General features: G+C 45.5%; 1 protein-coding gene and 1 pseudogene across 4 annotated transcripts in view; one reads left to right on the forward strand and one right to left on the reverse strand.

Moving 5' to 3' along the window:
• IGF2BP1 (insulin like growth factor 2 mRNA binding protein 1) overlaps positions 1–25,835 on the reverse strand; it is a 40,379-nt gene that overhangs the window by 11,361 nt on the left and 3,183 nt on the right. For all 4 annotated transcript variants that reach the window (XM_036268532.1, XM_036268535.1, XM_036268533.1 and 1 more), the window contains exons 3-4: positions 2,483–2,531; positions 1,904–1,955 (exon numbers count right to left, since the gene is read on the reverse strand). In XM_036268532.1, the coding sequence (XP_036124425.1) occupies positions 1,904–1,955; positions 2,483–2,531 (101 nt within the window). The remainder of the gene's footprint in view (positions 1–1,903; positions 1,956–2,482; positions 2,532–25,835) is intronic.
• On the forward strand, positions 8,540–9,946 carry LOC118633981 (annotated as a pseudogene).

Raw genomic sequence — 25,835 nt, forward strand, 5'->3', positions numbered from 1 at the left:
CATCGATGTTTCTCTCTCTCTCTCTTGTCCCCTTTCTCCATCCCACTCTATCTGAAGATAAACGTAAAAATAAAAAAATTTAAAAAGTGACATCTGAACAGACTTGAAGACTCTCTCATCCAACAACTTGAAGATTCCTTCTGTTCTCTCCAGGTAGCAGGCATCCCCCTCTGGATATGGTATTATAGGTTCCTGGTGAGCCCTGGACTTAAACTAGTGTTGACTCCTGCTAGGCCTCCCACTGAGGCTCAGCATGTGTCCCTACAACACTGCCCATCTTACTGTTGGTTCAGCAGTCACTTCGTCATCAGTCTAAGCTGTGAACAGTACTGGGCAGTGGTTACCAGTGCGTCCAGTTGTGTCCTGGCATTTATGATGATAAAAAACAAGCTGCAGGATTACAGCAGGAGAGAACCTGCTTGACTGTTTCTGCACTTTACTTTCAGGCTGGCAAATATTTTAATCATTTATGATTTATAGCTTGCCCTTTCCGCAAAGAATTTGGAGATGAATATTTAAATCTTGACTAGGTGATTATCTAGGTTTCTCAAAGATCTACAAACTCAAAATGTATCTTGTCTACCTAATGACCACGCTCTCTACCTTACATCCAACTTAAATCACTCGATTTTATTTCACCTCATTTCTTATAAAAATAATTTACAATCTTAGGCAATGTAGAAATCCTTAAAAATCAGCAAATTTTCTTTGATCTCAAGTTCTTTATTATTTCTCCTTCTATAGGCCCACTCCTGAAAGATTTTTCCTGCCCATTAACGTGTACTAAAGTAATAAATCCTCTGGGTTTTTTTTCATTGACCATAGACATGTAGCTGACAATCAGATATTCTTTTTTTTTAAATCCTCACTTGAGGATATTTTTCTATTTATCTTCAGATAGGGTGGGAGGGAGAGAGAGAAACATTGAAGTGAGAGGCACATCTACTGGTTGCCTCCCACATATCCCCAACCAGGGCCAGGGATGAACTGCAACCGAGGTACATGCCCTTGGCCGGAATGGAACCTGCGACTCATTGGTGCACAGGCCGACGCTCTACTGCTCAGCCAAAGTGGCCAGGGCCAATCAGATATTCTTAACAAAAAAAAGAGACAAACAGTTGATTATTCCAGCCAAAAACAACCGAGTTGAGATGCTTTGAAAGTAAAAGAGCTCCCCGGCTGGTGTGGTTCAGTGGACTGAGAGGTCCTGGTTCGATTCCTGGTCAGGGCACATGCCCAGGTTGTGGGCTCAACCCCCAGTGGGGGGCATGCAAGAGGCAACTGATTGATGTTTCTCTCTCACATCTATGTTTCTATCTCCCTCTCTCTCTCTAAAAAAATAAAAATATATTTAAAAACAAAAACTAAAGAGCTGCAGACTTACCAGGATACATGCACAGTTTCAATTCTTAAAACTATTTCTAAAATCTTAGGAGTTCTACCTTGGCTGACCTCTAGGAGCCTGGGGACCCTATGTAGAGAATTGGTGATTTTAAATACTTTTAAAAAAAATTATTTTATTGATTTTTTAGAGAAAGAACCATCAATTGACTGTCTCCTGCATGGCCCCTACTGGGGATTGAGCTTACAACATGGGCATGTGCCCTGACTGGGGATCGAATTGGGACCTCTCACAGTCCATGGGAGGATGCTCAATCCACTGGGCCACACCAGCCAGGCAAGAGCGAGTGATTTTATTCAAGTCACTCACTGAAAAGAGGAGAAACACGTTCCAAGTTAAGCAGAAGAGCCACAGCTGGGACCACACATCCAGATCCTCAGCTCAGTAGATCACTCTCTCTACCACATTCTGTCTGTCCTCCTCGGTATGCCAAGTACATTTGCTAATGCAAAAAGAGGGAGAGCAGGTCCTCCAAAACCCACCACCTTTGCACACTCTTACCTTGTTCACAGTTCTCTACTGTTCCATACTGAGCAAGCAGGCTGTCCAGGACCTAGGAGCACGGAGAAGGGAGGAAGGCTATTCTGAGCATCCCAGGAACTATCACAAGGCGGGCCACTGGACACCCCTCATTCCAAAGCTCTGAGGCACAGGCAGAAGCTTGGGTGGGGACTGAGCATCATTACCTGTTCAGTTTGCCCTTTCTGGGGGACTAATGCTGGTGGTGACCTGTAGGGGTTTCCCTACAGAAATGTAATTAAACTCAAAGAGGAATTTAAGAGCCTTTTTAGAGGTAGACCTGGGCCACCTGGCTCCCTAAATCAACTTCTGCCATCACTAAGTTTGGAGCTCAGGAACAGCCTTCCCACCTCCTTCACTATAGGAACAAAAAGTTCAAAGGACTAACACTGGTTATCTTAGGTGAAAGATGAGACCCAGCCAACCTCCCCTCAGCATCCCTGGCCTAGCTCCGACCAACCACCAGCGGACCTTCCCAGACATCTCTGCCAAACCAGGCTGACCCAGACTTACATTCCAGTCTCCACTACCCCATGCCATTGAGAGTTCCCCCAAACTTACTTCCCATCGAAGCTGGGGTGGAATATTTCGGATCTGAATTTTCCGACTCCTAAAATTAGAGAAAACAGAGTTAGTGACAGCTCCAAATGCCTTAGGGGACTGTGACCCTGCAGTTTTTAACCCTTGTCCCAGTCTATCTCCCTACCTTCTACTCAATATCAAAGTCTCAGAGTCTAAGAAGGATCAACTTTGGGAACAAAGATTTGGTGTAGGGGTGCCTTAGTTTTAGAGAACAAAACTGTTATCAGTACTACCAGATAGGAAAACCAAAATCAGATGCCCTAAGCATTAGGGTAACGTAATTCCCTAAAAATCACATCTGCTTTGTTTATCTCTCTACTCAGGTTTCTCACTAGAGAAACTTTTTATTCAGTAACCGTCTATTACCACCCATTATGTTTCAAGCACTAGAAATACAAAGCTATGTAAGACATTAACTCATTAATCTGATGCCTATTTAATTGGTGCCTACATCATGGACTTTTGTTCTAGATGCTGGGGACACAGCCATAAACAAAACAGGCAAAGTGCCTAGCCTCAGGTGCTCACAGTGTATTAGGGGAGACATATATGCAAACAACAGCAGGATAACAGTGCAGAAGTTAAGTGCGCGGTGCAGGTATGAATTTAAACCTGGGCTCCACTTCCTAGCACTGATCTTTAAAAGATTATTTAACTCCTTTGAGGCTTTGTTTCCTCCTTTGTAAATCAGGGATAATACCTATTCAGGGGGTGGTATATAAGGTAACGTTATACAATATTATAAAGAGCTTAGCAAGGGGCTTACAGTAAGCACATAAAGTGTAATAATAGATGTATTTATGAATACTAAGGTGAAAGTGATTAAAACACACATAACCCAGCATTCTGACCACCACTTTCTTTCCTTCCTCCCAGTTAACTACCCTTTCTCCCTCCCATCTTTCAAATGGCTCTTAAAAAGGTAATTTTCCCTGAGGAAGGCTTTCAGGTTCAAGGTTGACTCCCAGGGAAATTGGTTACCACCCAAATCAATGCGCTAATCCCCGGGCTTAAAACATTTTAATTGACTTGTCTGTATTAGTCAATTGTCATTACAGTTTTTGCCTATTCAGATCACAAAATCTTAGTTCAGGTACATGGTCCAATAAAATTCTAGTGGTGTGCAGAAAAACTGGAGTAGAAAGCAAGAACGTCTAGTTCTAGCCCTTAAACTGCTCAAGACTGGGTATTCATCTGACCACGCCACTTAAACTCCAGGCCTCAGTATCCCTAAGCAACGGGGATCATGTCTGTTCCTAACAAGCTAGGAGACACCAAGAAAGGGATGCTAAGCTCTGACTGAAAAGTTTCCAACTTGGCTCTGTCCTGGGTCAGCTCTCTTATTTCACCCCCAGGCCCCTCAATGTCTTCAGCTGTCAAACGGAAACAAAAGGGTTTCTAAGACCTTCTGCAGCTCTAAGTATGGAAAGTCACCAATGAACTATATATTAAGGACATCTCTTCTGGGGACGAAATGACTTAGGAGAGTGTTGAAGAGAATCTATGTCTACGGGTCTCTACTTTCGTTGGTTCATGAATCTGTTCTAAGGAAGTCAGATTATAGCAGGACAAAAGAATAAAAATCAGAAACAAGTCCAGTTCCAGGTCCTCAGATCCCACACCAGGCCACCTTCTTGAGATAACTCACTGGCCAAGAGGGAGGCCACAGCACCTGCCCTTCTGAGAGATTTCCCATAAGACTCATTTGGTGCCCGGCCAGTGTGGCTCTGTGGTTTAGAGTCGACCCGTGCACCAAGATGTTGCCGGTTCGATTCCTGGTCAGGGCACATGCCCAGGTTGTATGCCAAGTCCCCAGTGAGGGGCATGCAGGAGGTGGCCAATCGATGTTCTCTCTCATCCATGTTTCTCTCTCTCTCTCTCAAATCAATAAAAAAAATTTTTTTTCAAGATTCATTTGGTGACCAAATGGACAGAGAAAATCCAAGACTCCTTACAGTGAAAGTCAAACTGTTGGAGAATTAAGGAAGACATTATTACACCAATTATTACACCATTGGGAGACTGAGAACACCTACTGAGCTTACCATTGATAACCGGTGATCACTGGTGTCACATCCCTCAAGCCTAGGACCTCCCTCAAGGAAACTCTTCCGGATGAAGAGCTGGGGGGTGGGGCTGTCTGCCTAAAGCAACCCTAAAGCAGTTCAGTTTGAATAGCGCTTTCAAGATGGCCCCTTAGTATTATCTCAGGTCAAAGGTCAAAAATACCCTCCTCCTACTCCAAACTCTTAGTTTTAGGGGCTTTCTTTTCAGGATGGGGAGGGATTGGGAGGGGATGGGGTGGTGAAATCAAATATCTGCTTGGGATGTTAATCCATATCCTGAAAGCAATGGCAGTCTGGAATGTGTGGAATGTTCCAGGAGAAGGAGGGGGAGGAGGGCAGGGCCATTCAGCCAATGACGAAAAAGACATCCTGTAGCCCTCCCTCCGCCACCCCTCAGGGCACACACCCAGTCCTGGGAGCCCACTCCAGGCCTCTTTAAGCCTCCAAAACCTCCTTTCAGCACAGCCCCCCACCCTGATAAAAACAAAAAACAGAGGACATGAATGAAGAACCTGTCTTTTAAGCCCTTAGCTGGTGTCTATTAAGTGTGATACTACCTAGTTTCTTTCAGGCCCAAAGCACATAGGGTGATGTAAGGAACTAGACTCCCTTCCCTAGGCCCTTGAGTAACTCACGCAATTTACAAACACGACGAGCTGCAGCTGGGCAAGGGCTGAGGACCCAGGGCATCCAGGTGGGAGCTAAGTAAGAGAGCCCTGACTACTTAGGTCTTTGCTCAGTACCTTAGTTTCCTCCTGTGGAAAACTGACAGGTAGGACTTTCTGAGGACTTAAAGCAGGATGCCTGCCTGCACGGTGGCTCATTCCCTGTCCCAGGCCCCACCAGCCTGCAGGTGACCAGACAAGCATGGAAAGAGGCAGGAAGGCAGGGCTGACAAGGAGCAGCTCAGTGATAGTAAAACACTTAAGTCTTCTGCCCAGGGGCCCACGCCACTCCCCCACCTCCCTGGACAACTAAAGAGACCGCTCCAGCACCCCTGTGGACCAGCTTCCACTGAAGTTGAGCAGTGCTTTAGCTCTACAGGTAATAACTAAAGCACTATCCTGATCCCAGCCTGCACCCCAACATCGGTTGTTCAGAAAAGGCAAGAGAACTCCCAGAGGAATCACCACCCATCCGCCCACCCCAGAGCTGATAAACCCGCTGAGCGAAAGAACGAAGCCGCTAGCCTCAGGCAAAGCAGATGACTGCACCAGTATAATTATTTCCTTGGGTGCCAACACCCTATATCTTCTTCTGACCTCTTTGCCTGCCCTGACCTGCAGGGCAGTTTCCAGACCCTGGGGCTGGCTCCCCAGATACAGAATAACCCTAGGGGACCCACCTCGCTAATGCAAAGACAAGCAGGGGGCATGAGGGCCACAGGGACCAAGGAACCATTCTTCTCAAGCCCAGGGCAGATTCCAGAAGAGATGAGAGGAAGAGAGCATCCACGCACAGCATAAGGACTTAATAAGAGATTCAGGAAGTGCAGGAGCTGGGCACACGGAAGTATGACTGGCAGTTCTCCCTGGGCAGGAAGCTCTAGTCCTTTTCACTTTTGCAGAAAAGTGTCACTGACAGACTGAATGGGAAGAAAAATGGGTCAGTTTGGAAGAGCCTAACATTTGAGGAGTGCTTACGAGATGCCTGATTCTGAGATTCAGCACCTCCTATAAGCCCCTCATTACCCATACTCACAGCTGTTTTACAAACCAGGGCCCTGAGAATGGGAGGTTGAGTATCTTCGCCAAGTCACACAGCTACTAAGAACCAGGGCCAGGACTTGAACTCAAAGCCTGTCTCTTTCCAGACTCTGTGCAGTGCTGCCTTTTTGATGGCATAAAAAACACAGAAGGGCTTTGCCAAAATAGTTGTGTTTGGCTGAGGAGAAAGTTAAAATTCTCAGAGCTCACACAACATAGTGAACAGTGAACCTGCCGAATGAGTGCTGCTCAAAACATCCCACCTGTAATTCCTTCAGCTAGTAACTTTGTTCTCCAGCATATTTCCAGTCAGTTGAGAAGTGACTCTATGGCACACTGAACACGGCCTGAATATTTGGTAATATTGTTAATTTTTTTTAACCCTCACCGGAGGATATTTGTCTATTTATCATCAGATAGAGCAGGGAGGGAGGGAGAGAGAAACACTGACGAGAGGGACTGATCGACTGGTTGCCTCCCGCACAACCCCAATCAGGGCTGGGAACAAACCACAACGAGGTACATGCCCTTGACTGAAATCGAACCCGCGACTCAATTGGTCTGCAGGCTGAGGCTCCAATCGATTAGCCAAACTGGCCACAGCAATATTGTTACTTTTTTAAAAAATCAGTGATGCCCTGACCAGGAATGGAACCAGCAACCTCTTGGTGCGTGGGTCGACGCTCAACCACTGAGCCAAACCGGCTGGGCAATAAGAAAAGGTGTTTTTTTTTAAAAAAAAGATTACTCTAGCTCACTTGGTTTTGAAGTCATTAAAAGCCCTGGTTAGGTACTTGCTGGTGGAAGGAAGAGTGTGGGCCTGGAGTCCAGCGGAAGGAGGAGCGGCCACACAGATGGGACCCTTCTCGCGATGCTCACTGGAACAGTGATTCCTGTCTGGGAGGTCAAGAGGGCTGAAGACTGCCCCAGGGACTCTTCTTTTTCCAATCTTCTGCAAGCCTGCTCCTTTCCCTCTTTCCACCCCCAATCCCAGAGGGCAGAAGGCCTCATCCCTGCCTCATCAGGGTGGGGCAGTCCGGCTGGTGTAGCTCAATGGTTGAGCGCCCACCCATGCACCAAGAATCACTGGTTCGATTCCCGGTCAGGGCACGTGCCCAGGTTGTGGGCCCGATCCCCCGTGGAGGGCATGCAGGAGGCGGCCAATAGATGTTCTCTCACCAATGTTATCTCTCTCTCTCTCAAATCAATAAAAAAATGTTTTAAAGAAAAAGAAGGCCTATTGCGATTCCCAATTACACACACACACAATTTAAAATAAATAAACCAGGGTAGGGCAAGCCAGTAGACCATAGGGAGGAAAGGCAGTAGGAGGTTTTGGAAATCTTGTTTAGCTTGTGGCCACAATCCCCAGAGGCCCCTATTGTGAGTCAAACCTGGACTTTTAACTCTCCATGGGAGAGATAGGATTAAACCGGGATCTCCAAATTAGATCCTTCATCCCCACCCCTCCCCCAGGTTGTGATTCTCTCTGCCTTGCAGGCTGTGTGGCCTTGGGCAACCCTTCAAACTCTCTGGACTTCAATTTCTTACAGCTGGGAAACAAGGATAAGGATGAGTCAATTTTACAGGATCTTTCCTGTCCACCTACATTTTTTTTTTTTTTAAATCCTCACCAGAGGACATTTTTCCATTTTCTGTTCAGATAGAGTAGGAGGAAGAGAGAGAGAGAAACACTGATGTGAAAGGGACACATCCAGTGGCTGCCACCCACACGACCAACCAGAGCCAGGGACAAACTGCAACCGACGTACACGCCCTTAGCATGAACTGAACCCGGGTCCTCTGGACCACAGGCCGGCGCTCTAACCGCTGAGCAAACTGGCCAGGGCCACCTACATTTTTAATTAGAGGGATTTTCTGTGCCCTGATGATCTAAGTGGTTCTAACCTTTCTTTGAGATGGTTCCCATTACAAACTGTGACCACTCTCCACCAGAAAAATGCAGACAATTTCACAATTTCAAGGGTTAATGAAGATTTTGGAATCCATCAAAATAAAAGACACCCTCACACACAGATCTACACATTAACCTTATCCCCAACGATGTCCAAGTCTTCACTCAAACCTGCAGGCCTGTTCCGAAGAAACTAACCCGAGGCATTTAGAAAATGAAGCTTGACTGGAGATGGGGTTGGGGGTGATTGCTTGGATACTGGAAATAAGCTAGCAACTGAGAGGTTTGAAACCTGCAGAAACATACCATGTTCATTTCACTCTAATGTTTGGTCTAAAAGCTCCATACCATGACTTTTCTCAAGGTTTCTGGAGTCCAGTTGCTGGAGTCATTCATTCTACAGATTTTCTTGGCACCTACTATGCCCGGGGTCTGTGCTGTCCACACTTACAGTCACCACTAGTCAAATGTGGCTACTGAGCACTTGAAATGTGGCTACTGCAACTGAGGAACTAGATTTTAATTTTAACTGTTGATATAATTTAGCCTTTTCATCTTTAAAGTTTATGAAATCTAAATGCAGATCAAATGTTTCCATTGAAAACTTATATGACTTGAGATGGGCTTTCGGTGTAAAAATACACACTGGCCTTGCCAGTGTGGCTCAGTGGATTGAGTCTAGCTAGTCCCAGGGACTGAGAGGTCCTGATTCCATTCACCATCAGGGCACATGCCCAGGTTGCTGGCTCAATCCCCAGTGGGGGCATGCAGGAGGCAGCTTATCAATGTTTTGCTCTCATCGATGTTTCTGTCTCTCTCTCTCCCTTTAAAAAAAAACAAAAAAACATTATTTAAACAAAACACATGCACACCAGAATTCCTAACACTTACTGCCCCCTCAAAAGTAAAATATCTCTCGACAGTCTTCGAGAAGAGACGTCATGATTTCCTGTTTCAACATTGCTTGGACGGAACCCGGCGGTCAACCCATCCCCCCCAGCCACCTGATCCGGCCTTCAGCCACCTCCTCACAGTGCCTCGGACATCCCAAGGCTCCTGCTCCAGCACTGCACAGCCGCCTCTCCTTAGCGGTCCACCATGACGTCCACCGCGTCCACCCTGCAGGTGCGCCAGAACTACCACCAGGACTCAGAGGCCGCCATCCACCGCCAGATCAACCTGGAGCTCTATGCTTCCTACATCTACCTGTCCATGACTTACTACTTTGACCATGATGATGTGGCTTTGAAGAACTTTGCCAAATATTTTCTTCACCAATCTCATGAAGAGAGGGAACATGCTGAGAAACTGATGAAGCTGCAGAACCAATGAGGTGGCTGAATCTTCCTCCAGGATATCAAGAAAGCAGACCATGACGACTGGGAGAATGGGCTGAATGCGATGAAGTGTGCATTACACTTGGAAAAAAGAGTGAATCAGTCACTACTGGATTTGAACAAACTGGCCACTGGCAAAAATGACCCTCACTTGTGTGACTTCCTTGAAACTCACTACCTGAATGAGCAGGTGAAATCCATCAAAGAACTGGGTGACCACGTAACCAACTTGCGCAGACTGGGGGCCCCTGAAACTGGCCTGGCAGAGTATCTCTTTGACAAGCACACCCTGGGAGACGACAAGAGCTAAGCCTTAGGCTGGCTTCCCATAGCCACGGGGGTGACTTCCCTGGTCACCAAAGCAGTACGTGCATGTTGGAGTTACCTTTTCCTTTTCTATAACTTGTACCAAATCATCCACTTACATCTTTTCATTTGTACCATTCCTTCAAATAAAGTAATTTGATATCCCCCCCAAAAAAGTAAAATATCTCTCATTGCTTACATTGATTCCATGCTGAACAAATCTTGACTTAAATTTTAAATTAATCTCTGAATTAATCTTTTAATTTCCCATTTTTGTTTTTTGGGTTTTTTTTTAATCCTCACCCAAGGACATTTTTGCATTTATCTTCAGATAGAGCAGGAAGGAGAGAGGAAGAGAGAGAGGGAGGAAGGAAGAAAGAGAGGGGCGAAGGAAGAGAGAGAAACATAGATGTGAGAGAGATACATCGAGTGGTTGCCACCCACTCAACCCCACTGGGGCCGGGGACAAACTGCAACCAAGGTACTTGCCCTTAGCAGGAACTGAACCCGGGACTCTGGTCTGCAGGCTGATGCTCTAACCACTAAGTCAAATAAGCCAGGGCCGTTTTTTCTTTTTTAATGTGGCTATTAGAAAATTTACACTTACACGTGGCCCCCACTGCATTTCTCTTGGACGGTACTGGGCGCTGCACTACAGTGCAGAGCCTAGAGTGACAAAGACGGGTGTGCCTCCTGCTCTCATGGAGTTTGCAGTCCAGCAGGGGACCCCACTTTGGTTTGGGATGGGAGAAGGGAACAAACAAAGTTAACTGAGGCATGGAGATGGGCTGTCCATTGGATCCCTTCAGAAGTGGGTGATCTCACTGACTCCTCAACAGGAGAGTCCCATGCAGCTGACACAGGAGGAGAAGCACCGTCCCAAAGTTGGCTCCCTTCCTAGCTGAAAGTCACACATAGAAGATATCCCTAAGGTACTAACCTCTGCCCTTTCAGTAAGATCACCAATGACCTAGTCCTTCCTCTCCATCCTGCCTCCTTCTCCCTCCAGTGTGACGAGGTGGAGAAAAAAAATAGTTGTCCAGGAAAGCTTCTGAAGGGGGCGGACCTGGCACGCTCCAGGCATGGCAATAGCTGAGAAAGGAGGCGGGGCTGGAGAGGGGAGGAGGAGCTGGCCTGATGCCCAGGGCTCCGTGCCAGGCTGATCCAGAAGCAGGGCAGCCAGACGGGCAGGCAGGCAGTGAGGCAGGCGGGCTGACAGGCAGGCAGGTGGGTCACGGGGTGGGTTGATGAGCAAGGTAGGGGCTAGAAAGAAAAACACTTACCTTTGGAAGTTGCAAATCCAGGCAGAGCAGATGCCACCACCAAAGAGAATGCCAGAGTGTAGGAGGGGACTTGAAGGCAGGGATAGTACTAGAATGTACCTGTGGTCCCGTAAATGTGTTCTTTGAAAAGTATGTGGCATATACGCACTGTCCCACGTGTGTGCCAACTCCTGCACTAATATGGGGACCAGCAAGAAGGAAAAGCAAGTCCACAGCAGACTGCTCTGAACCTTATTTCTTCCCATTTGGAAGGCTCTTGTACCCTCCTTCCTTCCTTTCTTTCTTCCTTCCTTTCTTTCTTTCTTATTTAACAGAGAGAGAGAGAAAGGGAGGAAGAGGGGGAGGAAGAAAGAGGGGAGAGATACTGACTTGTTGTTCCACTTATTTATGCACTCATTGATTGATTCTTTATGTGACCTAAATGGGGATAAAACCCAAAACCTTGGCTTATCAGGATGATACTCTAGCCAAATGAGCTATCTGACTAGGGTATCTTGTACCATATTTAATATGTTCCTGGTCTACCTAGAGTCAAGAAAGGGGAGATATCACTGGGCTTCTACATGAACAAGTACACACACAACACACCCTGCACTAGGTTCCAGTTGAAGGAAATCAGATTTACACAATGAGGCAGGAGAGCTGTAAGCCCCAAGCCTGAGAGGGTCCTAAATAGTCACTCTCATTTTACAGATGGAGAATCTCAGGCTCAAGAAAAGAGAAGAGATGTCGATGTGGCTCAGTTGGCTGAGTATCATCCCATGCACCAAAAGGTCACAGGTCTGATTCTGTCAGGGCACATGCCCAGGCTGTGGGCTCAATCCCCAGTAAAGGGTATGCAGAAGGCAGCCCATCAATGTTTCTCTCTCACTTTGATGTTTCTCTTCCGCTCTCTTTCTCCCTCTCCCTTCCTCTCTCTTAAAAAAAAAAAAATCAATAAAAAAACTTTTTTTAAAAAAATTTAAAAAAAGGGAAGAAAGAAAAGGCAAGAGACTTGGCAACTTTAGGGAAGGACTAGAACTCAGCTCTCCTCCCAGACTAGTGGTTTATGATTGTCTCACCAAACCTCGCTGCTTTTCTCTGACAAGAAGTGTTAACACAGCAGAGTCTGCACAGCCCCGATGTCAGCAGCAGGAAAAATGCCCATATTCTGTATGGCTAAGTGCGTGCCAACTGGCTTGTACTGCATGCGGCTCTAATTTGGGCACAGGATTTAACTTGCACAAGATCTAACTACACTATAATACGGCTGGGTGAGTGTCAGATTTGTTAGCAGGGTAAAAGGGTAAAATTCGATCTTGCAAAATTTCATCTAGGTTTGGGACAGGCAAAAAAGCCACGGTGTGGCACAGAGTGAGAAGGTGAACACTGGAGTTAGAGAGCAAGCAAACCTCAAGGAATACTTTGCTCAATTCTCTCATCTTGGAAACACATCGTTTGACAAGAGAACCCACATTTTTTTTCTTGCCCATCTGGGCAGTGCCAGAGGAAGCCAAAACAGAAGCTCTGAGTCAGTGGAGCTCTTTCCAGACAAATTCCAAGTCTGCCTGGGCCAAATGTCACCCCCTCCCTTCACTGTTCTCTCTCCGTCTACTGTTCTCTTTCACCTGAGTGGGAGCTGGACAGTGGAAAGTGGGAGGGAAGAGAATGTGGGGAGGAGGAGGGTGTGGAGAAGAAACATCAGAATTCACCTAACAAGTAGGGACAAATGGAAAAGAGGTGACCAATGTGAGCAGTGCTGCCTTCCTGCTTGAAACCAGCGATGGTGTGGGGAAGGGATTAACCCTTGGATTGCCAGCAGTTGCCTCTGCTCACCCTCCTTCTCAGCTGGCAGTGCAGTGTTTCTGGGATCACCGGGGCGGGGAGATAGGCTCTGACAGGGGAAAAGGTGAAAGGAAGGCTAGAAAGACCATTTCCCGCCCCAGCCTCACAGGACGGTGGGTTTAGCTCTCACCCCTGCTTTGTGGAGATGTCAGCCTCTCTCCAGAAAGTGCAAGAACCAAGTCTGGCACCCTGAGGCCCAGAGACCCGGCTAAGGATGGAGAGCCGTCAGTGGACAGCAGCATGGGGCACCCCTGGAAAACAGAAAGGTCCAGCGTCTCCTAGGATGGAAGGGCAAGCTTGGGGAGTCCAGCTCAAGACAAGGATGTTGAGGTGAGGCTCTCAGAAGCAAGGAGGCTAGACCAGTCTCAAAAGAAATCAGTCTTCTGCAACTCAGTTCTGCACTGAGAAAAAGACTGGGATTTGGTCATTCTTGTAATCTTACGTTCCCTGGAAAGGATGAGACTGTATCCCAGTATACAAATACTAGCCCTGGCCGGTGTGGCTCCGTGGTTAGAGTGTCCACCTGAGGACGAAGGGTCATGGGTTTGACTCCCGGTCAAGGGCATGTGCCTGGGTTGTGTGTGTGTCTCACATCAATGCCCCCCCCCCCAATCCAACTGCAGTGGGGGCGGAAATCAATGGAAAGGGAATCCTAGGGTGAGGATGAACGAAAATCAGTAAATAAATAAGATAAAAACAGTGACTTCCTATTAGTGGAAAGGAGCTCTGGTCCTGTCCCTCCAGCCGAGGTTAACAGCCTGGAGAGATTCCTCATCCCCACTGCAGCTGCCAAAGACCCGCTGGTGGGCAGAAACGCCAGGAAGCCGCTGTTTGTCCCCGTGCGGCGGCTCGTCTCGTCGTCGGAACAGCTCGGCCCGGGACGGCTCGGCCCGACAGCGACGGCACCCCTGGCTGGGGCAGAAGCATGATGCCCTCCGGGCCTTCTCTCTGGGTCCTGTCCGGCACCACCGACACCGACGGCGCCCTCCAAGGGGCTTCTCCGCCCTCCTTGGCCAGGGACGGGGACGGGGAAGGGACCCAAAGCGAGGAGCAGAGCTCCGGTGTGGAAAGGGGAGCAGGCAGGGCAACTGAGGAGAAGCGAGGTGCCTGGGAAGGGCGGCAGCAGCTGGGGCGGGGGAGGGCGGCAGCTGGGAGGAGGGGAGCCCTCATGAACGGGCGATTGAGACGGCCGAGCAGCTGAGCGGCGCTGGCGTCGCGGCCTGCGCCCACGTGGGCGCCCCTCCCCCGCCCTCACCTACCAGGAGAGCGGGCGCCGGGTGGGCCCAGGCCGAGGAGCTGGGGAGGGGGCCAGAGGGGCCCCGAACCCTCGGTGCTGCGGGGCCCCACCAGGCCAGTCCAGAGGTTCTGCCACCAGAATCCCTCGGCACCCCGACTCTCTGAGGCGCCGGCCCAGGGGGCCCTCGGCTACCCTCACAGGGAGGGGGAGGGGACACGCGCCGGGGGCTGCCGGGTGGGGGTGGGGACCGGGACTTTGCCCTTTGTCTCTCTCTCCAGAGCCACCAGCCGAAACCCGACCCCAACAGCGAGCCAGGCAGCCAGCAAGGGGCAGGCTCCCCCTCCGGGGTCCTTTAGTAAATCCAGACCCGACCTCCCCGTGGTCAGGGCTGTGACTGAGGTGGTCCTGTGGGGGAGGGGGCTTCCCGCTGCAAACAGGCCTGCAAGCATTTAAGTGGGAACCGGCTGGGGGTAGGGGGCTGGAAGTGGGGCCGCGGGAGCTTGGAGGGGAGAAAATGGCCCGGGAGGCGGCATTCCTTAGAGACCTCGGCTGGGCTGCGGGAGGAGGCAGGACGGGCCCCGAGGCCTCCCACTGAGAAGACAGAACATAGGCCTGGCCTGGGAGTGGGGTGGGGTGGGCCGGGCTGGGGTGGGGGCAAGGAACCCGGCGGCCATCCGGGCCTGGAGAGAGAAGACCCTCCCTCCCCTCCCAGAGAGTTCTGGGAACCTCTACAGCAAAGTCACCTCCACCGAGAGAGTCATTTTCTTTGTCCGCCCTTTTGGGGTGTCGTCAATTAGTGATAATCTTATTAATAACTAACATCTACAAAGTACTTTCGAGTTTACAATGCACTTCTTTACACCACACTTTCCTATGAATCTATCTAGAACAAGAGGTGGATACTAGCCTCTAAACCAGTTATTTTCAAGCAATGTGCCTTAGCACACCAGTTTGCCCTAAGAAATTTAAAAACATGCAATACCTGACTATTTAGTCAGGGGCACTGACCTCTCTTCCCTTAGATTGTCAAATTAAAAAATGACAACAGCCAACAAACAAAAACTATCTGTGCGTACGAATCAAAATTATACCTTTTTTTTTTGTCAGATGGGTAAAAACTATATTTTTTGGTGTGCCACAGAATTTTAGTAATTAGTTTCATGAGATAAAAGGAGGTTGAAAATTGCTGCTCTAAACAACCAAAAAAATTGAGAATATTTTTATTTCCATTCTGCAGTTAAAATAATAGGCTCAGAGGGGTTAAGTGACTAGCCCAAGGTGACACTAGCCAGCAAGTGTCACTACACCATGAAGCCTGCTCCTGCTTGTCAAGAAAAAAGGTAAAGAAAAAAGGGTTCTTGTTCCTCAAAAACATGTATGAACTATTAAAATAAACAAATAAAAACATGTATGAATTATGATTCTGTAGGAATGTAACAAAGGTCAACTCTTTGTCCCTTTCCTGTTAGGAGGAGGGGGATGGGAGGGGAAACATCTCAGTCCCTGCCCTTCCCCCTCAACCTCCCATTTTCCCCAGGGTTGAACCCAAACAAAGGGGGGGGGGGATAATTAGCCAAGGGTTCCAGCCCTGGTGCCTAACAGAAATGCCAAAGGATGGAGGCTCATACAACTCAAAAACTTAGCCAGCTTATTTTATGGGGTTTCTGGAGAATTGAGGCGAGGAAAGGAAACCCAGGAAAAGATACTGACCCCAGATCCTACAATTTGCACATCTGGGGAGAGGAAGGGCTAAGAACGATACCTGAATTTCTAACTCCACTCAAGTTCTCCATGGGTTCTTTTCTTCCAAAAGCAAAAGATTTCCACTGCCCATCTTAGCTACCCAGACAAAGGAAGAATTAGATAGTTTTCTTTAATCACTCAAGATTGCCTGAAAAGCCCAACAGTAGGAGGAAAATACAATGCAAAGCAGGTATGAAACACCTGGGGAGTAAGAAGATTCAGAGCATGGAAAAACTAATGTTGGGTGTGTTTTTATTTGCTAACCTTATGCTCTCTCCACGAAAAAAGCTCAAAATGAGACTCAAATTTCTCAATATTAGAGCTGTTCCCACCTTGTAAGAGAGAGGCCTCAGGCTTGGAAGCAGAAAGGTCTGGGTTTAAATCCTAGCCCTTCTATTTATTCAAGATATCACCTTTGGTTGGCTAAGTTACTTTAACCACCTAGAGCTTCAGTTAGTTTCTCCTTCTACAGAATGAAGATAATACCTTATAAGGATTCACTGACCTAAAGTGACTAGCTCTGAGTAGACACTCAATGAATGCTCCCTATACTTGTAGAAGAAACTCATCTTTTACCCCATATCACCTGGCACAGTGCTCAGGAGCACAGAAGATGCTCAATAAGGGAAATAAACAGAAACATCTGCTCTACTTACCTGAGCACCTCTCCCCACTGGCATGCCAGCCCTCTCTTTCTGGATGAATGTCTTCCCACAAATACCTCCCTGTCAGTTCACAATGTTCTCCTTAATCCAAACGTCTATTTTTTTCTGCCTAGCCTCCAAAACACAGCTTAGCTCAAAGCCTCCCTCCTCTGTTTTAGTTCCTGAGGTTGTGTGCCTCTCTCATTTTACTACAGTCTCTTGGCCTCCGCTGTCCCACAGCTTTTCCTGGATCTAAAGTGAAAATGCTGGAGGATAGGGATTTTATCTGTCCCCGCTTTTGTGCAGTTCCCTCTCTCAACCTGAATCTCCCTTCCCCACCCTGTAAAAGACCCAATAATGCTAAATGAAAACTCAGAAAGTAATTAACATTTAATACAGGAGAGGGATTAGGCAGACTCCCTCCCATTTTACTGTATATAGAATGAAGAGGTGATGACTGTGTTGGAAAACTGGCAATGGTTTATATGTGGCTGAGGGAGGGACCGAGGAAGAGGTTATTGTTTAATGGGTACAGAGTTGCAGTCTTGCAAGATGAAGAGTTCTGGAGATGAATGGAGGTGATGGTTCAACTGTACACTTAAAATGATTACAACAGTAAAAAATATATATGTATGTGTGTGTGTATATATATATAACCACATTAAAAGTTGTTTTTCATTTATTTATTTATTTTCTTTTTATTGATTTTAGATAGAGAGGAAGGGAGAAGGAGAGATAGAAACAACAATGAGAGAGAACATTGATTGGCCACCTCCTGCATGCCCCCCCCCCCCCACTGGGGGTTTGGCTCACAACCTGGGCATTTGTTCTGGCTGGGAATCGAACCGGCAACCTCTTGGTGCATGGGTCAATGGGCAACCACTGAGCCACACTGGTCGGGCTAAAAGTTGTTTTTTAAGTGTCAAGGATAACATAAAAAATTTAAAAGCCCTGGAGAAAAACTATTTGATAGATTATATTTTCTTTTATCTCTACCCTAAAACCAAGATCTTTCCCTTACTTGTTCCTCGTATTTCTAGAACCTAGCAGAGGGCATGTCAGGCAATAGTAGACTGAATATAAAAAATAAGTGGATGAGCCACTGGTGTGGCTCACTGGTTGAGTGTTGACCCATGCACCAAGAGGTCACTGGTTTGATTCACGGTCACAGCATATGCCCAGGTTGTGAGCCCAATCCCCAGTGGGGGGCATGCAGAAGGCAGCCAATCAATGTTCTCTCTCAATGATGTTTCTGTCTCTCTCCCTTCCTCTCTCTCAAATCAATAAAGAAAAAAAATATTTTTTTTAAATAAAAATAAGTGGATAAATGCATGCATGCATGCATGAAAGAATACATTAAAGGTACCAATCTTTGCAGCAATATGCAAGCTATTATAGAAGTCCATACCATCTTGCCAAATATTTTCTAACATGGAATTTAGTTGTAAATATATTATTTAAAAAAATGCACACCTCTCCTCAACCCCCAAAATGGCTAATGACTGACTAGCAAAGACCCTCCCCGACACACACCCAGGCTAAAGTTGCTGACCATGGGATGTTCTGAAGAGGGTAAAGAGGCCTAGACAGGCATCATTCCTCTTCCAGTTAGAAGCTGAAAGGAAACTACTCTTTCGAGATGGCCAGTGAGGAGCAAGGGTAGGGAAGTGAATGAGATTATCTCACAGAGATACATGAGGTTTGTTAAGATCATTTCATTCCACTTCCTGCCACCCCAGTTTCTCCTGCACAGGTATCACTCTACTGTTCTATTCTATGAAAAGCCAGCAGCAGCTGCAACTTTGAACCAAATGGTAATGAACATGGGGAGGGAAACCCTCTAGATAAAATAACTTCAGCCAGCTAGATTTTCCCTTCCTTTACATGAAATAAGAAGTTGCTGGAGCGCTGGCCAGTTTAGCTCAGCGGTTGGAGCATCGGGCCTGCAGACCAGAGAGTCCCGGGTTTGGTTCCCGGTAGGGGCACGTACAAAAAAATAAATAAAAAAAGGAAAGAAAAAAAAAGTTGCCCTGGCCTATCTGGCTCAGGGTTAGAGCGTCAGCCTGCGGTCCAGAGAGACCCGGGTTCAGTTCCCGCTAAGGGCATGTACCTCGGTTGCAGTTTGTCCCCGGCCCTGGTTGGGTCGTGTGGGTGGCAGCCACTCGATGTGTCCCTTTCACGTCGATGTTTCTCTCTCTCTCTCTCTCCCTCCCACTCTATCTGAACAAAAAATGAAAAAATGTCCTCTGGTGAGGATTAAAAAAAAAAAAAGTTGCTGGAGTGGACACTTCAACAGGAGTGAAGAAAATATTCTGAACCCTGCTGCCTCCACAGCCAACATCCTATTATGTCTAGTACTTGCTCAGAACACACTAACTAGCCCTGGCCGGTTTGGCTCAGCGGTTAGAGCATCGACCTGTGGTCCTGAGAGACCCGGGTTTGGTTCCCGCTAAGGGCATGTACCTCGGTTGCAGTTTGTCCCTGGCCCTGGTTGGTCATGCGGGTGGCAGCCACTCGATGTGTCCCTTTCACGTCGATGTTTCTCTCTCTCTCTCTCTCTTCTTCCCACTCTATCTGTGCAAAAAATGGGAAAAGTGTCCTCGGTTGAGGATAAAAAAAAAGAACACACTAACTAGCTGCAGCTACCAAGAGCCATGTCTGTGAAGGATCATCTCTGCCCTCTAATTTAGGGTTCTGTCTCCAAATCCCGCCAAAGCAACTGCTCTCTATTACAGTTGGACTTCTCCACCCAAGCAACTTATAGACCTGGAGGAGGAAGTAGAACAAATATTTCTAACTCTGAATAGACATCCTCAACAAGTTTACTCCACCAAACAACCCCCACTTTAGTTCCTGTCTCCCCTCATTTTCTCCTCCTCAGAGTACCTAACCGAGTTGATGAGCCCCAAGCAATCCCAAATGCCACTCCAGAAAAACACGCATCATTCCGCATGAACTAATTGTAAAACCCTTTATAGTAACTGATTAAAGTCACAAGCCTGTTAAATGGCCAAAAACCACATCCGATTAGAGCCCTTCCCCTCCCCTCCCCTCCCCACCCCACTAAGAGAAGGTTCAATCCTCCATCCCTGGACTGAGATGTCGAAAGGGGTTGTGGGTATGTGCGTGTGTGTGTGTGTGTGCACCCTTTCAGCAGAGAGGAAGTGAACATGAAGGTGAATTCTGAGCACATCTGTGGGGACTGGTTCCAGTCCAGGAGACCAGAAGAATGTGAGGACACTGTTGCTTTGCCCCCAGCCCCCCACCAGGGCATAGGGAACAATGTATGCAGTCACTTCCTGAGCATCCAGGGATGCCCACCCAACTCCTGAATGCCTATTTTGTTAGCTTACCAAGAGCAAAACATTAAGACAAACATGTCTATCTCCCACCAAGTGGGGAAACTGCTCTCCTTTCTTATTCCCTCAGACCCCCTTCATCCTGAACTCTTACAACACCTACTTCCATCTGCAGAATTAGGGTGGTTCTCCCACCAATGTCACGATCCTACATGCATCTTTGACAGTAGCCCGAAAATGCAAAATTTCAGCTAGGAGTCTGGCCCAGGTTCAGGGCATCGATAGAATACATGGCCCACTTCCCTAAGGAACAATCAGTAACATTCCCACCGTGCCTGCCCCATCTCTCCCAGCCTTTTGTCTGAGAGAATGGGTAAGAGACATAGCACACAGTTATCAAAGCAACCTATACATAAATCCCCTTCACTATGCCTATCCATCACTATTCCACACAAAATACATGCCAAATCCACATAAGTATAAACAGCCTACCTACTCCTTAGATATTTGCCCCAAGCTGCAACACATAGTCCAGAAACAGGAAGCAGAGAGGTCCATCTCTAAAACAAATAATTATAGCTAATGTATAATAGTGCCAGTTTACAGTACAGAAATTGAGGCTAAAGGAGGTTAAGTAACCTTTCCAGTTTCCCAATCATTGCCTGACTCCAAAGCTCTTGTTTTTAAACACTGAACTCTCCTGGGAGAACTTTCCTCCACACTCCTGTAGAGGACTGAGTGAGGTACCTAGAATAAGTTGAGACTCTGACCTAATACAGCTTCCTCCCGTCTTGAGCCTCAAGAATTCTGAATGATTCCCCTCAAGAATTCTGAATGAGTCTTCCTTGTTCCTGTTGCAAAAGAACTCAGCAGACCCCACAACCTTTACACATAACAATTTTTTAAATTTCTGAATTCTCTGATTTCTGCTCTTAAAGATTCTATCCATATCAAATCAACTAAGCTAAACCACCCAATCAAATTTCACTCAGACTTAACATTTTCCATTTCAAGTGGTCGAAACATATGGATAAAGGACTAATTTTTTTTTTTAACTGAAACTAACTCAAAATGAATAAAAACTAAAGTTTTCCTTAACCCTCTTTCCCAAGGAAATGTTGAAAGGATTAACTAGAATCCCTGGAACAAACAAACACAGAGAAAACAGAAAATGAAGAGAGATGCTCCACTTTGTCCTGCCTCCTCTCTAAAACAGATTTTCTCCACAACTCTCTCCTAAACTATGATCAAAATTCCTACTCATCCTGACTGGCTGGTGTCTTACATGCCTTTAGCCACCAAAATGCCACTTGCCTAATAATCAGACTTGTCCTGAGGGGAGTCTTGAAAATATCTGGACAATCCAGTCAAAAATTCTTTTCATTATCTAGTTGTTTGCTCTCTGTTTCATTCAAAAGCGATTTACTGATGGTTACCCATGCTCTACGGTCTGTCCCACAACCAGAACACCAAATCCTGGAAGCCTGGACTCTGCAGACTGCATTAGGTTTTCTCCAACTCTATTAAAATGTTGAGATCTAGACCTACTTTTTTCCCTGTGATTTATCCCTAATCCTCAAACATTTTATTTTAGCAGTCTGTGTTTAGGGTGAGGCTTGTTTAAGCCTGTTCCTTCAGTCCTCACTATTCATTGCAAACCTACTGTGCTACAAAGGTAAGAAGCAGGTCTTACAAACAACTGGCTGGCTTTGCTTTTTCAATACTAGGATGACCCCCTTCCATCCACTAAAAAGTAGTCTCCTTTGAACAAAATCTGAGGGATCATCCACATCCTTCCACTAGAATGAATGAGTATCCTGGGGACCGAACCTGCTGGTGACGCTTCCTTGCAATGGTGTGGGTTATCACTGGCACTATCCTGCATGATCATTTTTCTAGCCGTATCAAGTTTTTATCAATAACCAAATAAGCATTCTTTCTCGAGTCTATGCTTTTGGAAGAGAGACCTTCTTTGTTTTGACAAGCATTTTAAAAGGTGTGAGCAGGGAGAGGAAATGTGCTCAGCACAGGTGGAAATGGTGTGCAAATTTTATATTAACGTGGAGCCAATCACTGGCGGAGACCGTTGTCCACCTTTTACAACATGAACAAAATCCCCCATAGAGCCTCAGGTTACTCTTACTCCCTTTGTTATTGTTTCAGTCAGCCTTTGGTACATGGAGACAGTCCATTTACTAAAAGATTACAGATTATTTGACACTGTTAACTCTTCAAGGCTCTATGCCCCATGGCCAATGTACCTCCATTTTCTCTCCACCTCTCTCGTCTTCTTAATTTTCCCTAATCTACTCTTCTTCCTCTCTCCTCTGCCTCTTAATTTCATATTCACCCACTGGGCCTCTTACTTTCTGTGACTTAGAAAGGTCTGCGCCCTGCATATAGGGACAGGGAACACTCCACTTGGGAGAGGTGGGGACGTGGGGGCTCCAAGGACTGAGGCGAAGGCTGCTTGCCGGCAGGCCGCAAGCTGGGGGTGGTCTCGGCGACCCTGGGAAAGGAAGCCCTCCTCAGAGCCCCAGGATGTCCCTGGGCAGGGGCTTGTTCAAAGGAGGAGAGCCGCGGTCCCAGCCAGAACAGGCAGAGATTGCAGGGCTGGCGCTGGGGCTGGGGCGGGCGAAGGGTTAGGGCGCGGGCTCTCCAGGAGGAGCCGCCGCAGCCGCCGCGAGTTTCTGTGCTTTTTGAAAAGGGGAAGGGAAGGCAGGCAAGTCCGAAAGCAGAAATAGCCTTGCCCTAAGGCTGAATCTACTGCAGGTCTTCAAAACCTGGTGTCTGCGACCCCCTCTCCCGTGGGTCGCTGGGCGCCTCCAGCCGCTTCTCTTTAAAAGGGAGGCGGGAAATCCACCCCAACCCCCATCTCTCTCTCTCTCTCTCTTCTCTGTCTGGAATTTCCAACCCAGGGCTAACTCCAGTCTGATTTCTCCAGTCTCCCCTGCTGCCTTTTTTTCCCCTCCCCTTTTCTCTCCTAACATTCCCATCCCCAAATCTAAGCTGCACTTTCTGGAAGACATTAGCCACATTTTAAGAATCTTTTACGAGGATGGGGAGAGAACAAGACTGAATTTAAATGCTAAAAGCTGCCAAAATGTCTGTTTTTCAAAAGCCTTTGGTTCATACATTTATTCTAATGACAACATCACCACCACTACTATCCCCCACACAAAAATTAACAGGTATAACCAATACATATGTCTCTACAACACAGATCCCTACACTTCAACAAGTAACACTGGCTGGCCCCCCTTTAAACTCAACTGAACAGATCTGAATTTTTTTTTAACGTTTGAAAATTGTATACTCGCTAGCCTACCTTTGTCAACTGCATGTTGTTACACATTCAAGTCTAGAATAAATAAATTCAAAAATAAGCCTTAAAAGTACCCAAACACATAAAATAGATTCAAATGACATACATTAAGGTAATTTTAAAAGATTAGAGGGTCAGAACCTTTGAATGAAAATTCTCCCAATGGCTAATGTCATGTATTTCATCTCTAAAACATAATTATGAGAATGTTTTGCTCTTTTTCCACCAAAAGCTGTGCCATTAAAACTTTACATTTGGAAGAGTTAACTATACTTTGAATAAATTAGTGATGGGAACTACAATTCTCCCCCCTTCTTTACTCAAAAGTTCTCCATCTGGGAAACCACTGGAGTAAAATTTCATCTTTCTCCTTTGAGTCAGAAAATAAAGGGTTCTGGAAACGTACAACTCTTTCAAAGGATAGTCAAATACCACCCTCCTTAAGAAAGTCATCTTGAAATACTGAGCACTAAATAACAAGTTAAGGATTTGTCTAGCAGTGAAGAAAATTTTATTTATGAATTTAAATTGACTTTCTAGGTGGAAATTAAAATGAGTTATTTCCACGGAGTTATTTCCACCTTTCCTCCAAGTAAAGCAGAAAATTTTAAGAATCAACCATTTTTTAACTTATTTAAAGCCCCTAAAAAACTAAACTAATACTCATAAGAAAACCTTTACTGAAAATGTCACAAACTGTTTCTACTTTCAACATACTTGTTGAATACATACTTGTTGAAAGATACATATGACAACTACAACCTAAAGCAAAAAAATCCTCTCACTCTAGTCCTCTTTACCCCTTTGTTGTTTTTTAAAAAGACATTCCCCCTTGTTTTAAAACTCCTTTATCTTTATAATTCATTTTCAGCCCCTAAGAACAATTTTCTCTAAAAGCATACCAATTTCTGAAAGCAAAATTTTTTGTTTTGAAAACATCTAGTGACCCAATTATTTCTTCAGAGCCTCCATAAATCATTTAAAACTAAAAATATTTTTGCCATTTATAAAACATCCCTTCAGAGATTTTTAAAGCTGCTAACCTGATAAAATTAAACTGTAAAATCAGAATAAGTTAAAATACTTTCTCTTCTGAGAGTTCTCACACTTACAAGGCTGAGACAAATAAATCACTGTTATTTTCTAAATACTTGGAAATTTAGGGAAAGTGTTAGCCCACCTCATTTTAAGACAACTTAAAGAACCACCTTTAATCTGCTAAAGGAAATCAAGTCCTTAAACGTGAATACATTTCACTGAGAAAAATGCAGCACACCTCTCATTTTTCAAACAGCAACACCTTTAATTTTGATGACACCAGTTGACAGTAGGTACCCTTATCTTTAGGTCACATTCCTCTAGAAAAAGGCACACACAGTGGCAAATGAAACAAAGTTTAATTCCCTTAAAAAGCAAGCCATTTCCCAAAATAAACAAGACTCATCAAATTTGTATACCCCTTTATCATAACTAGTCTTATGACTCAAAATAAAACACATATCCAAACCCTCTCCCACAGCTATTTTTAAAATACTTTTTGTTTTACTCCTTTGTCCTAATATTTGAGAGTGAGTATATATAAATTCTCACAAAAAAGCAGAAACTATTGACCAAAATTCCAACACTGACTACAAAGTTTGAGAAGGTGATCTCAGGAAAATTTAATATCACCCATTTAAAAATTTCAAATTGATGTTTTCAGTTTAAATGTATAGTGTTGCCTCTGGGGTTCTTCTAAAGATACAAATTATATTTATCAAATAGATAACAGAATAAAATATAATACTTCAAAATCAGGGTTGTTCAGAGGTAACTACTGTTAATATCACCTTTTGTTTGACTCCCTCCCTCTAAAAAAAAAAACAGGATCACTTAGCTTGTTAGGTTTTTATGAGTATCTTAGAAATGTTTAAAGTCGTAATTCATTTGGAACTGAGTGCATCAAAATTCTCTTTTTGAGTGCATCAAAATTCTTTTATTTTAAACAGTGAAAACACTAGAGTATATATACACAGATATATATGCAGTTGTTCATTTTGCTTAAAATATTAGTCATAGTTCATTAAGTAGTTCCTGTTCTATACATCCACGAGATTGAAAAAACCAGTAACAAACCAACTGAAAAAATACTTTTCAGACAGAGTAAAAACACGTACCACAACATGCTTCCCCCAAAAACACAAAATGATAGAGCATACTGACTTCATGAAAACAAACTTTCCTTTTTTAAATCCTAAAACTTGATTCAGTCTAGAAAAATTAAGTGCCTTTTCACCCACCACCCAAAAAAATAAAACACAACTGACTCAATGTTTGTGCTCACAAATTATTTCAGGAAGGGGAGAACACACAAAAGATCAAATTTAATATGGGTGTGGAAAGGCAGATTTTGTACCCACTCTTCTCACAAACCCCACCCCTTCCCAACTCAAAAGAGCCCTTAGTAATGCATTTTGGAGGGAACAAGCAGACTAAAAATGGCTTGAAAGCAAGCAGATGGCTTAGGAAAAAAGATCCATAAATACAGAGCACTATGAAAATTAAAATATAAATGTTTTGGGTTCCATTTCATCACATTTTGCTATTTCTCTTGTTTTTCAATTTGTTCTCTTTAAAATCTGAGCTATGCTGAAGAGCAAAAGAAAAA

The sequence above is a fragment of the Molossus molossus genome, unplaced genomic scaffold (assembly GCF_014108415.1).
Source record: "Molossus molossus isolate mMolMol1 unplaced genomic scaffold, mMolMol1.p scaffold_m16_p_19, whole genome shotgun sequence".
NCBI classification, from domain to species: domain Eukaryota; kingdom Metazoa; phylum Chordata; class Mammalia; order Chiroptera; family Molossidae; genus Molossus; species Molossus molossus.